The 13890-nt window shown below is 36.1% G+C and overlaps 1 protein-coding gene across 1 annotated transcript; it reads right to left on the bottom strand.

Moving 5' to 3' along the window:
- Window positions 1–2081: 2081 nt before the first annotated feature.
- LOC149957263 (transmembrane protein 53-like) lies at window positions 2082–3032 on the bottom strand. Its single transcript, XM_090166934.1, has one exon. It carries the CDS (start codon window positions 3030–3032, stop codon window positions 2082–2084), a length of 951 nt encoding a protein of 316 aa, XP_090023060.1.
- Between the last annotated feature and the right edge of the window lie 10858 nt (window positions 3033–13890).

Raw genomic sequence — 13890 nt, 5'->3', positions numbered from 1 at the left:
AATTGGTCACGACTCGCGGGGCGACCGAGTAAAATGTCGGGAGAGGAGCGCGAAGTGAACGTGTTTTTTCAGCCCCAATTCCCTTGTGGTTGAGAGTTGCCTCTAAATAACGATGGTGGCGTTGGGGTAGCGGCGACACTAGCCTAACAACAACGCCTACCTTCATTGCAGTCCAGGTGTAAATGGACTTAGGTATTACGAACCCCCATTATCGTATTTCGTATTAAAATGCAAGCCCCAACCTTCGGGGGTAAATAGCACGATACGCGCTTCCAAAACGTTTTACCACCGAAACGGAGGAACATCAGATCAGCCTCCATCATTGGTGAGACTATATTTACCACTGAAAGTCGGTTCTTGGTCCGTGTAGGTGGGGAATAGCTTCGACCATAGATATAAGAAATGTATATATAGGTCTAGATAAATTTCGGGGTGTCTAAGCCTAACATAAACTATGGAATTGACACTTAGCAGACACCGAGGACGGCCCGTGACCAAGAGCGCGAGCTCTCGGTGCATTTTAGTACTAAGTGCTTGACCTTTCCGCAGGCCGTAGTCTTTAGACACCATCTGTTGGTGACTTTTAGTATAATTTTTAAGCAGGAGACAATGGCTCTCGCGACGATAGCACGAGCTTTCTTACCGATAGATAGCGTCTTATAAGGATAGCCTGCAGAAATTGCGCGTTTCTGCTAGCTGTCACCTCCGTATTCAATCCCTTTGAAATATTTTATCTAGACCTTTATATACGTTTCCTATATCTATGGCTTCGACCGCGCGATCGTGTCTATTTTGCCACCGAAATTCGGGGGTAAATAGACAGGGTGTAAAAAGCAAGTCACGATTTCAATGAACAAAAAACCAACGGAATACCAAAGAGAGCTCTCTCAAAACATTTGTTATAGATTTGGATTAAAAAGATTCAGTGAGTGACAATCTTGCCAATACTCACTTTCCCAGCGTCATGACGTCATCTGTTACCTTAAGCTTTAGAGAGTTGTAGAGAACGCGACCGAACAGATAACATTTTGAAGTAAGGCAAATGAGTTAATTCAAGATCTGGAAAGGGAAATTTAAACTTTAGTAAAAGATATCTTGCATTTTAATGCAGGCGAAAGTTTAGCGATTTAAAAACTATTGATATAGAAGCATTTTAAAATAGAAATAGTAAAACAGCGAGTGCTATCGCACACTCGCCAATACAAGTGTTGCAGTAATAAAAATAAATATATAACAAATGTGTACAGGGTCATTGCACGCTTCGATTATGTTCTATGGTTACCATGAATATGGCCTAAATAAGCCATAACTATGATCGATGATTATAAATTTTTAATATGTTATCATGTGCAAATTACTTGGTTATGCCAATGACGAAGCGTTTGTCGCTTGATAAGACTTCATAAAATTATAATTTCGTTATATGTACACGTAGACGTTCTTCTTTCCATAATTATGCCGGTAGGACCACTTGTTTTATGATATTTGGGGAATATGCTATTTCCGCTGAAAAATACATCATTGGCATGGTCTGCTAGTATTCACAGGCGGGTATACCAAAACTTCCGTGATTCACTGTAAAGGTTTATTTAAAGGCTCAGCTTTAAATCAAAATAGATCGATAACGGCTTGATGAATTTGTAGGGTTTATTCTAAAAGAGCCATCAACGCTACCTATTGTGTGTAGTTAAAAAATCTAGCAAATAAAATTTTATGACAAAAATTAATGGTATTTTTAACATAAAATAAAATTAATTTAAATCTTTATAGAAATATTAAGTTTAACCACAAAAATTTCCTGCAGAAATTCTTTTAACTAGGTTTTTATTATCAAACAATGAAAATTAAACAATATAAGTATGGTAAGATTAAATCTTGAAAATAATGTAAAGATATTTTATTTATTAAAAAAAATCACCTAGACATTTGTATCTTTTTTAAGCAATACGTGTTAAGCGTTTAGTACGAATTCTGTGGACGGAAAAAAAGGTTACGGCTTCTTAGCTATTGTAGAAAACGATTAAGTGGAACCGTGATATTTGTACCTAAATATTTAGAAATTAATAAATGAAATTGGATTTCTACATTTTAAAAGGTGAAGGGGAAACTCTATGGGTTAATATTCTACTCGGAGTGTCATTCTCCTCGCAGAAGCTGAAGCTTTCATGTTGGCAAGATTGAAGAAACACTTCTAGACTAGAAATATATTCCTCTGGATATTTGACAATGTGCCTTACGTGCGTTGAATCGTCCCACTTCGTAGAAGACACTTGGACTCCCTTTTTCCTTCTCCGTTCTATGAACCACTCGACGCCGTAATCGGGAATGATTGAGTCAGCTTTCGAATAAAGGAAGAGCTGCGGACCTTGGTTTGGAAATTCAGCCAACTCCTCTGCTACGAAGAAACGGTATCGTTCAATATCAGAGTCCATACCTTTGGACTTGGCTCGAGCTGTGTTTATTAATAATATTATGTACCCCCAAACGACCACCGCTGATCCAATAGCCAATTTGATGATCTCGGGTCCAGGGACTACGGTTTTGGACGCGCCGAGTGTCACACTCCAATAAGTCGGAGATGGAGAACTGTCAAAAATTGTTCCAGCTATTTTGAGATTTTTCAAACCATCTTCTTGCATATGCTTTAACAAAGTGTAGTACATGTACGCTCCGCCGTTGCTTAAATTGTGGAAAATAATTGGAAGCTTGTCCAAGTTTTGACTGTAGAGCTTCTCAATGAGATAAGGATAATTGTCAAGCAAGTGTCTTTTAGGATTGCTACCGAACACTATCGCCGCTGGTGGACAATATTTTATTACAGAGAATCCTTTTCGCTCGTAGAAATCGCTGTAGCTCTTTAAGTTCTTCTCTTTGCAACCGGTCCATCCAAAGAGGAACACAGTCATCGGTTTTAACTGCTGGCAGATACCTTTCCACTGGTAACAAAAAATATGGTTGATTTTCAACATTTCTTTTACTTCTTTGCAGTTGTAAACCGCTGTCCTAAGTCTCGATGTCATAAGTAAAGCCATTGCCATTGAATTGTTTTAATTATGAAGATTCTCTCTAGTCGTTTTCAGCTAAAAATTTAAATCGAAAGGCATGATCAATACATTTCCAATAAAAATTTTAAGTTAATTGTTAACATTGTTGGTCAATAGCCCGCTTTTTGAATGTATATTATCTGCCTCTAAAAGAAATCTATTTGTTGTGATACAAACCAGGATCAGAAAAAATTGGTTTGTTGCAACAGCTCCGCAGCACTAGTGATTACCGATAAATTATTTCTTCTGCAGAAAATGTACACAAATAGTTTATGGCCCCACAAGAAAGAGTACGTTTTTATTATTTCCATAGTTAGATTAAATACTAAAGGAAAGGATAAAGGTATTCTCTGTCTTAATGAAGAGTAATAAATACGATACATTTAAGCTGCAGAAAACTGATTAGGCCAATAGCAAAGCAAGTGGTACAAAAGGATTTATTATATCCTTTCAATCCTGAGGATGACAAAGAAAACCATTCTCCCTGTTTTCAAGGTAACTGAATTTGAAATTTTAGTGCACTGAGAGAAAAATATTGGGTAGAAATTACATGGAATTCCTGGACGCACAGTAGCCAGGAATGTTCTGTATTTTTACAGAAAGTTTCGTAAATATCTTTTACTTGAGATTCCTGTAATTTATACAAATATCTCATAGTAAAATTTTCCACCAGAATCATTGTATTGTATACAACTGAAATAATAATTAAAATTTCTAACACGCCTATAAATTTTACGGAATTTACACTTAAAAACTGCGTGAATATAGCCAGGAAATATGATATATTAGATTTGTTCTTACTACCCCTTTTTAAAATAATTTTATGTACACTAAACATTTTCGTAATTAATTTTTAACCGATAAGGTACTTTAATTGTAGAAAAATATTCAACAAATTTGCTAAATATATACCAATAGGCTCCAGCAGAACTAGAGTCCAAAGCAAGAGACATAACACGTGCACAACATAGTAATGCAACTCATCGGCTCGGAATCCAGACACGTTTTAAACTTAGTTCAAACCACAAACACTAACGCGATGAATTTGCATTTAAATGTATAAACATTAATTTGTTTTAATTTGATGGGTAATTAAAAATATGACTCAATTCGTGCTTTTACGAGATGTCACTAAAAATATTTTCTTCTTATTAGTTGATTTACAACAAATAATGAATTTTATGGATTATTACTGTTTGGTAGCAATTCAACTTCGACCACAATAACTACAGGAACTACCTGTATTTTAAATGCCTTAAAACGTCTTCATTTTTTACTGTAAATACATAGTAATATGTATTGAGCAAATATGCACATATATAACATTTCTATCATAGAAACTATAGCTGTACTTAATTACAAATATCTGAAACAAACCTCTAATTTTTACTATAAACAAATAGTAATATGTACTGAAAATGTATGTATATATTACTATTCAACGATAAATACTACATGAAGCCCCTGCATTTTAAATACCTAAAAACGTCCTGTAATTTATACTGTAAATATTTCTTGAATAAAGTAATTTAAACAGTACAGTACTGTATTCAAAAAAATACAGAACGGGTGCTGTAAAATATTTCTGTAAATTCTACAGTTTTTTTCTCTCAGTGTGATTCTCTCTCAATTCTTTGAAAATCTTGAAATTATAAACTTACTCTAGTAAATAAAACACGGTTAAGTCAAAATGGTACGTTTTTTTCCCACTAAAGTACTTTGATTTCTGAACCTGGCAAAGATAATTTTGGAGTGACAGACTGTATCACCCTTGCATGTATGTTTTATTTTATTTCCAAATAAAATATCTGAAATCAATTTCTTTATAATTCAACGGTACTTAATTTGCAATTAAAAACCACATATTTTTATTAAAAGGGCTTGACACTACCCTCCTACGCATTTTATCCCGGCCACCTGAATTAATGGCTTTAAAAGTCGCTTGATGACTTACGCCTAAAGTGGTGCCTTGGGTATTAGCCTAGCTGATTATTATTATAAACCATCTGTAGTCGTTTATATTAACAAATCTGTATTAAAAACTAGCTCTTCTTACCTTTGGAATAACGCTAAAAAGGCGACTGTATTAATGGATTCCCGTTCGTTAATTTTATTACACAGATTGTAATTATAATTTGTAACGAATCACCAACGCGCTTAACAACAATCGCTGCCTACGTAAAGGCTGAAAAGAGTAACTTTAGCTAAAGTCCCTTAACCAATTAAAATGTCATCCACCTCTATTTGACAAACCATAAACTCCATACCAAAACGGATACTAAATTGAATCTTAAAATGTCATCCACCTCTATTTGACATAAATCATAAACTCCATACCAAAACGGATACTAAATTGAATCTTAAAATGTCATCCACCTCTATTTGACATAAACCATAAACTCCATACCAAAACGGATACTAAATTGAATCTTAAAATGTGATCCACCTCTATTTGACATAAACCATAAACTCCATACCAAAACGGATACCAAATTGAATCTTAAATAGGACTATTGAGCTGAACTGAGCGATAATGTGGCGTAAAGATAAGATATGCACATTACCGAATTTGGTTTCTAGACGAACTTTGTGTTAGAACCGGAACACGTAAGCAAAACGACTTGGTTGATTTTGTGCAAAGCGATCAGAGAAAAGTTGAAAATGAGGTTGTCCGATGACTAAAATAGCATTGAGCTCGCGCCACAGAATGGACAACGGGTCCAAGAAAAACAAAACGCAATTTTATTTTAGTTATTGATAAACAGGAGAACAGGTGGGGTCGGACTTTTTATATTATAATCTATTTCAATAATGATGTCTTACAAAGATAAGGCAATAGACGAGTGAATGTGCGTGACTTTATTTCGACATAGAATTTATTTACCAACATACATTATACTGAAACCGGAGTGCATATTCATTCAATTTATAGGTATAAATAATATTTTTTTGATTTTTTCATCAAATTATCTACTTTGGGTCATGATATATTATATCAACAAGAAAACAAACATGTGATTTGAAATATATTTTCGTGTTGATATTGTCGTATTTTGTTTAAAATTAGGCATGGTATAGATTTAATAGAGTATTCTAAAAAATGAAATTTTGTCATATCTTTCTTATCTATATTTTTTAAAGAATATATCAAGTTTATCAACGAGAAAATGGATATAAAGTAATATCTGTAACATAGAGTGGAAGGCTATCAGCGAAATTTGTTAACACTTTTCTTACGCAACGTCTTGTTTCCGAGGCGTGAAATAAACAAGTTAAATGAAATGTACAATATCTCGATAAAAAGTAAGTTTTTATTGTAAAAAACGTTAAAACAACACCATCGCTCTTCGGAATATATTTATTCACGCCTCCAAAACAAGTTGACCCGTTAGGATTAATGTTTTATGCGCTTCCATAGGCCCTTCCACTCTATGTGAATGGGTTACTTTATGGGTGAGCTCTTCCGAAAAAAATGAATGAATTTATATTAGCTCTTACAAGAATCCCTTTTAAATCAGGGAGGAACATTAATTTTTTTAATTCGCGAGTTACAAAAATTTAATTTACAATTAACTTAATTTACATAACCAATCTCATTTTTACAGAGAGGGAAAACAGGAGTCAGTCAGTTATCCTTCTTAGGAAGCTTTCCACAATTTTGGTTCTTAAACAAGCCGTAATACGGAGACGCGCTACGAGGCTAAGGCCATTACTACCGAACGAATGAAACAGCTCATTTTCTTCGTGAAATTCAGAGTATTCCCTAATTGTATGGTTTACTCCAAATATGGGACAGAAACCTGACTCATCACTAAAAATTGTTGCCAATAACGATGCAGTTGGTAAAGCACCTTATCTAGCTTGGAACAGGAGTCGTCTTGAGGTTAAGTTTGAATTGAAGAGCTCCGTCGATGGCTTAGCAGTCGTAAAGTTTACACCGAGGGCAGTCTTACCAGCCGCCTTCTGTCGCTGTTCCAGACGACGTTCCGTAGTTTCTTGGTAGCAGAGCACTTCGTAAGCATAGGTCATGGCTGGTACTGCCACCGCTTTCCATAGTGTGCGGGTGACACTGTACTTATTATACGGGTGATAGCCCTGGTGTTTCACATCTCCCATCAGTCAATTTGCTTTGCCAATACTCAGTGTAAATCCCAATTATTCAACTTTGTATAATTGTTTTACTTCACTCCCTTGAATCATGAATGGCTCGTTAAAATTATTGGCCGTTTCATCGTAAACCAAACTTAGAATCTTGCATTTTTAGGGGTTAAAAGCAAGACCAGAATCGGTTGCGTAGGAACTTCAAATGTCCATAAGATACTGTATTTCCAATATTTTCTCTTTAGTGGATGCAATATCGTCCGCAAAGAAGGTGCCGGGAAAGCGGAAGTTCAGTTGAGAATAAGAAGGGTGACCTTTAAATCAGGATAGCAAGCTATAGTGCTCGGAATTCGTGTAATTTTTATCCATTAGATAAGGTCAATTTTAATTAAAATCCCAAATTAAATATAGAGCAGTCGTGTTTCGTTAGACCTGACCCACAGGCCTGTATTTAGCTATCAAAACTATGGGGCGCTCTAATTATTTTAAGTGGCGCCAATAGTCTCGGATAAAGGGCGGGACGGTATAGGGGCAGCGGGACGGTATAGGGGAGTAAAGTTGGACCCATCCGAGCAAAACGTCTGAACATATCTTCTCTCAACCTCTTGGTAATACTCTTTTGGTTTGGTGCTCAAGCCCACGCTAGGTGTGCTTCTTTTCCAATACGGCCTTGAGCTCAAAGACGTTAGGCTTATTTAACAAGAATGCTTTTTTTCGGTAGGTTTTGGGCACCGAAGTGTACTTAATGTTTTTCGTACTATAGGCGTTACAATCCTTAATGGAATCAGACAAAGATTTGGATAAATATGAGATGACGACTAGTGAATGGCAAAACCTTGAGCTTTTGGTGGCACTATTAAAGGTGCTAAAATACGAGCGAAATGACGGGTTATGTTTAATAACAAAAAATAAAACAATAAATTTGTTTTTCCTTTTCAAGAACTTTGATATTGCAACCAGGAAGGTTTCTTCTGTAATATACCCAACCATTTCCCTAATAATACCAAGTTTTCATTGGCTTCTGCTAAAGTTAAATTCGGTAATTCAAAGTAGCGATGGCCCTCTGAAAGCAGCCTGCGTGTTAGCCAAACGTAAAATGGAAGAATAACAAGAGTTCTCGAATTCAGAAGCAAACTGGATATCTGTCGGGAATAATTCATTAGTCAGCGGGTGAAATTTTCCTTCCCCTGTGAAGTGAAGACATGTCCTGTACAGTTTTAGATCCAACATTAAAAATGGATTGCTTTCAAGAGCACTACAGCAAAAACGAACTCAAAATAGTAAAATCTACGATTTTAAATATTTTCATTGAATACTACGATAAAAGAGAAGATTTTAGTCATTCGACAAGTAATTACCCGTCTGAATCCGATAAAATTGATGACACGCGTTGCGTTTACCCAAAATGATCTAGAAAATTATTGAGAGGGGTGGAGCTATTAAAGTACTTGAAAGATGACCTGCTTCCTCCTGAAACGGACAAATTTGAATGGTGGAAGGTACGGCATTGTTAAGTTATTACGGCATTTTTCTATTTTGGAATATTTAGATTCATCAGTGGCGATCAATTCATTTTACGCATGTCGGGGTTGTTGACAACCAGTAATTTAAGACCCAATCAGGCAATGATTGTGAATTTTGTTATTTCTTAAAATTTCGTTTTATTACAGACCCATGAAAGCAAATACCCCTCGGTCAGTAAAATGGCAAGGGACTACCTATCCATTCAAGGGTCATCGGTTGCTTCGTAGATAATTTTTTCGGGGGGAACTAATTTAGTTTCTCAGAAGAGACGCTCCATGAAACCAGAAACAATTTCAGCATGTATGTGCCTTAAGTCCTGGTGGAATAAGTAAAATTTTTGAAACCAAAACCTTTGAATAAATACTCAACTGAAATGGCTTGTTGTAAACACTAATTTAGAAATAAGAAATGGTGGAATAAAGATTTTAAAGCCGCGTTGTTGCCGTCTCTCAAAGAGGACGGGGTTTTCTTTAGTGGTTTCAACAGTTTAAGTAACTGAGAACAAAAAAATTGCTAAGGTCAACGGTAATAGAAAGTGTAGGGAGCTGACGTTTATTTGGCGTGGCAAACAACACAAGCCCTCGAGATTAACGTGATTTGGTTATTTTCGGTCGTACTGTTCAAGTTTATAGCAACACCCTTCTTTTATTTCCCTCGACCAATATTCCTCTAATAATTATGAAAAAGCGTCATATGTCGTAAGTAGTACCATAAGTTCATAATATGTGTACATAAGTATGACATTTCTTATTCTTCACACGCATAACGTTTACTGAGAGCTAGTCACAAAAGAGAACTCATAACGGGCTTTGGCGCCGTTTTGCGTCCGCTGGCTTTCGTGTCTCGCATAGCCTTTAACAGCGTCTCGCTAGGGGTGATTTTCTTACCGTGATGACGTCACTCCGTTAATAGCTCTCAGTAAAATATTTCCCTAAAAGACATACTTATTGAAGAATATTATAAACTTACGGCAGTACTTCTTAATTTTATAACTGGTCTTATCCTGCAATCTCAGATCTTGGTTGCACCCGATAACCCAGGAGCAAGGGGTGTCTAATCTGGACATCTTTCACAAATTGCTATATCTACCTTGAAAATAAAGGTAAATTCTAACAAGTTGGCAAGCCAAAATATACCTCTCCTCGGAAGAGTTTTTAATTTTCAGTGAAGCGTAACTGTATCCGTGGTTCTGCGGTAGAACGCTCACCTGTCGTGCCAGAGGGCTCGGGTTCGAAAAACCTTTTCCCTGATTCTAAGAAACTGGGTACGCAGTGACTACCCTTTGCCCCGAAAATGCGAACGCGTTCGCAGGATTGACAGACAGACCCACAGACAGACAGACAGACAGACAGACCCACCCACCCACAGACAGACACGGTGGTTGTATAACCCCTCCTAGGGTACAAAGTCCCCTCGGAGAGGTAAAAATGAATGGGTGGAAATATTCGTGCCCCCCATGAAGTGGAGACTGACTTCGACTACGTCACAAAATCATTTGATCCCACTCCCCTAAGCTTAAGTGAAAACAACGAAACAGGCGACGTTATGACTTAGTGGAAGTTAATCTTCACTTCCTGGGGACACGAACGTTTTTGTAACTGACCTGTCACATATAACTTTTTCAACCTTTCAAATAACCATCTCGCCCTTCAAAATCTTTGCCTCAAAAATATACTAAAAACCGATATGGCGATCTCGATTGACATTTGTCCTTGGTAAGTTGTAGGGTTGCCGTTCAGAACCGGAGGAACTGGGACCGAACTGAAATGCCCGGTTTGGTTCCGGTTCCTGTTCTGGTTCTAAGAAATGGGAACCGAATGCACTTCGGTTCGGTTCCGGTTCCATGTAGAACCGAACCGAAACCAAAGGAGAACCGAACCGAAACCAAAGGAGAACCGAACCGAACCGATCCGCAAGAACCGATTACTTTTTAATACTATTGCTTTTGAAAAAGCCGCGAAAAAGAATAAATAAACCAGTGACAAGTGACAAGGACTATTATGTCTATTGTCTCTATTGGAAGGAAAAACCGTTGTACATTTAGAAATCACTTAATTTCGTTCTGTCCAAGCTGTTGGTTTTTATTTCCCGCGTGTTCTTTGTTACTTCCAAATATGTGAGAACAAGCCAAAATAGCTTCGCCGCCTGCGCGAGCTAATTTTACTTTTAGTTTTCGACATTCTGCTCGGCCAGGATCCGAGAATGACGTCTGTTAATAATATTTAAGCGTTAACTGAAATAAAATGCAGAAATTTACAGTATCTCCCCAATTTTGGTTTCGGTTTGGTTCGGTTCCTACTATTTTTCGGTTCGGTTTCGGTTGCAATTTGTCTTGATCGGTTCGGTTTCGGTTCCTTTAAAAACCAGAACCGATCCACGGCAACCCTGGTAAGTTGGCGACCCATGGGCCCTACGCTAGCTTTGGACGAAGAAAACGATCCCGAAAGTCAGCGGATTAAATATTTCCTACCCTTAAGAAGTCATTTTTAAGACTCATTTCCCCTATGTCAAAACGTGTTCTGTTCCGTCCTCTACCATTAACCATAGACGAGTGCTGGTGAGACGACGGGTCACAGACCAGACTACGTTTTTACGTCGGGGTCGTATATCTTCGCTTCATATGGGTAATAAAACTCACCCAATGACTCTCGACATTAACTTACTGAAAAGGTATAAGAACAATTAAATTTCAAATTTTACATCTACAATGTATTTTTCGCATCCTACTTTTAAAAGTAGCCAAATCTGGCGGGAAAACTTAGCAACTGGCAACTTGAATCGAAAATAGGAAGAATGAGATACATTTGTTCTTTATCCGTGGATAATCTTGCCATATACATAAATAACTATGAATTAAACATTATTTAATAGATAATAACTTAAAATAGGTACAAAACTGTATGTTCAATAGATATAAAATATGAATAAATAATAAAATAGACTTATCTGAAACAGGGCCGTCTTTACATACTGTTGGGCCCCTGGCACTTTTAATTTTGGGGGCCCCCTGGAGTGGTGTAAAAATGGGGGGGGGGGTAATGTACCCCCTTAATTTTTAGGAATAGCACTCCCGTTGTATAAGTGGTGGGGGCCGCAAAATTCACCTTTTAAACTGCATCCCTTAAATCTAGAACTTTCCTAAAATATTCGCCTCTTGGAAAGTTCGGTGTATAAAGTGATTTCAGTATCACGTGACACGACGTCACCTATGCTTTTTCCCATAGAGAAAAAATCCCGCACAAAATGGCGGCCATAGCCAAGGCTACGAATAAAATATTTTCGTATATTATATACTCCATAAAATAAAACCACATATCTATAATTTTTACAATAAAAATTAGTTTAGTAATATTTATCTCAGTCACTTTATCTGATTTTAATTCTTTAAAGATGTAACAGAAGTTTTCAAATTAATCAGCCTAATCTCCAGAGAAGGGGCAATGTGTTTAAAGGGATGGTGAAACGCCGATATAACCTACTTTCTATCGATTCCTCTTCTATAATTCCTTTCAAAAACGATCGTCACTCAATATTATAAATTAAATTCGAATTTTAGTAAATTAAAAACTGCAGCGAAATCGACCAGAAAAAAATGGCTACCGTTTTCTACGTGAAATAGGCATGTATTTTGAAAAGGCCGCGATTTGTTGTAGCGGTAAATGAACGACAGCCAATGAACCGCAAGTTTCTCGGGGTCGTTACAGAAAATATTCTATACTCCGAATTTCTCCATCGGCTATCGGCTAATAATTTAAAGCAAATTTTCCAACATCGAGCTAACCTATAGCTAGCCCTAGACCCCATTATGTGAAATAAAGTTTAATTAAACGCAGGCGTCAGACAGTGAGACTGAAACGATGGCATAGTCCTAACAAGCAACAAAGTCGCCCTAGCACCTAGGAACAAAGTTGGGCACTATCATATCTTTTGATTGTTTTGGTACTTGATATGATAGGGAATCGAATTTCATACTATCAAAATATCATTTTTAATAGCGATCTATCATCGATTTAAACTTCTAAATGATTTATTGAGTTGAAATCTCGGTAATGGCTTTAGTTTTTTGATAGATTTGACGAAAATTTACCCGAAAATTTATAGATTTTCACTTGAAAGGAGTACTTATCCTAGTTTAAAAAATTACGAAAAAAATAATGCGACCTGCGTTTTTGGGATAAATATTGAAATTTTGAAATATGTTTTTCACGCCATCTCTTGGTAAAAATTTCAAAATTTGATAGTTACGATATGAAAAGCTAAAGTTTTTATAGAAAAATTTATTCCTGTACTATAAAAATTTTAAAATTATCTTCTATAAAATTTATTTGACGATTTTTGATAGTTTGATTTGAAAGATTTAATTTAGCTTTAAAAAGAGTTGAAGCATGCAGAAAAGGCGAGAAAAGGGCAGATATTAAGGATGATGATGTGAACCATGTGTCTGTTTTTTTTTAACTTCAAACCGTTTCCTCCCTCCTCAAAGTGGGGGGATGAAGGAAGAGAGGGGAGGGGTACTCGGATTTCTTTATGTCTCGCTGCAAACGTGAAAAGGCCGTGAGGTGAGTCAACGAGGGGGTATTATCACGTGACGGTTAAAGGCCAATGGGACGTTTCGAAAGTTATATCGAAAGTTTTAGTTTTGGATTTGTTTTTGATTTATAGAATGTTTGCATCGCATTTTTACTTATTACCTGATTTACCTCATAATTATCGTTTTATTAACTGGAAGAGGCTGGGGCGGTACAATGTCAAACTCCACGTGAAAGCTATTGAGCCTATTGTGATATATATCTACTAAACAAAGCATTTGTGATTATCATTATTTCGCAAACGAGGAATTAAAATTGATTGTTTTGAAAAAAATTATTTAATTATTTCGCTGTATATTATTTTATTTGATAAAATTTAAAAAATAATAGTATTGATTCGATAGGTTAATAAATAACATTGCATTGGTATGATTGATTTGATAGGCTAGATTATAACATATTTCATTGATGAGTTTGATTTGATAGGATTACAAAAAAAAATATTTTTATTGGGGGTATGATCTGTAAAAAATTTGATATGAGAGAAAAATTTATATGTAGAATGCAAAAAAATATATAATTGATAGTTACCAATAAGTCATTAAGGAAAAAATTGATACTGATACGATCGTAAATTTTCAACTACTAACTTTACGCGAGTAAATTTATATATAGACACAAAATCTCGGAAA

The sequence above is a fragment of the Leiobunum rupestre genome, chromosome 2, assembly GCF_980474605.1.
Source record: "Leiobunum rupestre chromosome 2, qqLeiRupe1.1.hap1, whole genome shotgun sequence".
NCBI classification, from domain to species: Eukaryota; Metazoa; Arthropoda; class Arachnida; order Opiliones; family Sclerosomatidae; genus Leiobunum; species Leiobunum rupestre.
This window is presented reverse-complemented; position numbering and strand designations above follow the sequence as displayed.

What these genes read in the sequence shown, in the direction of transcription:
- LOC149957263 (XM_090166934.1), bottom strand. Translation starts at nt 3,032, where the DNA reads ATGGCTTTACTTATGACATCGAGACTTAGGACAGCGGTTTACAACTGC.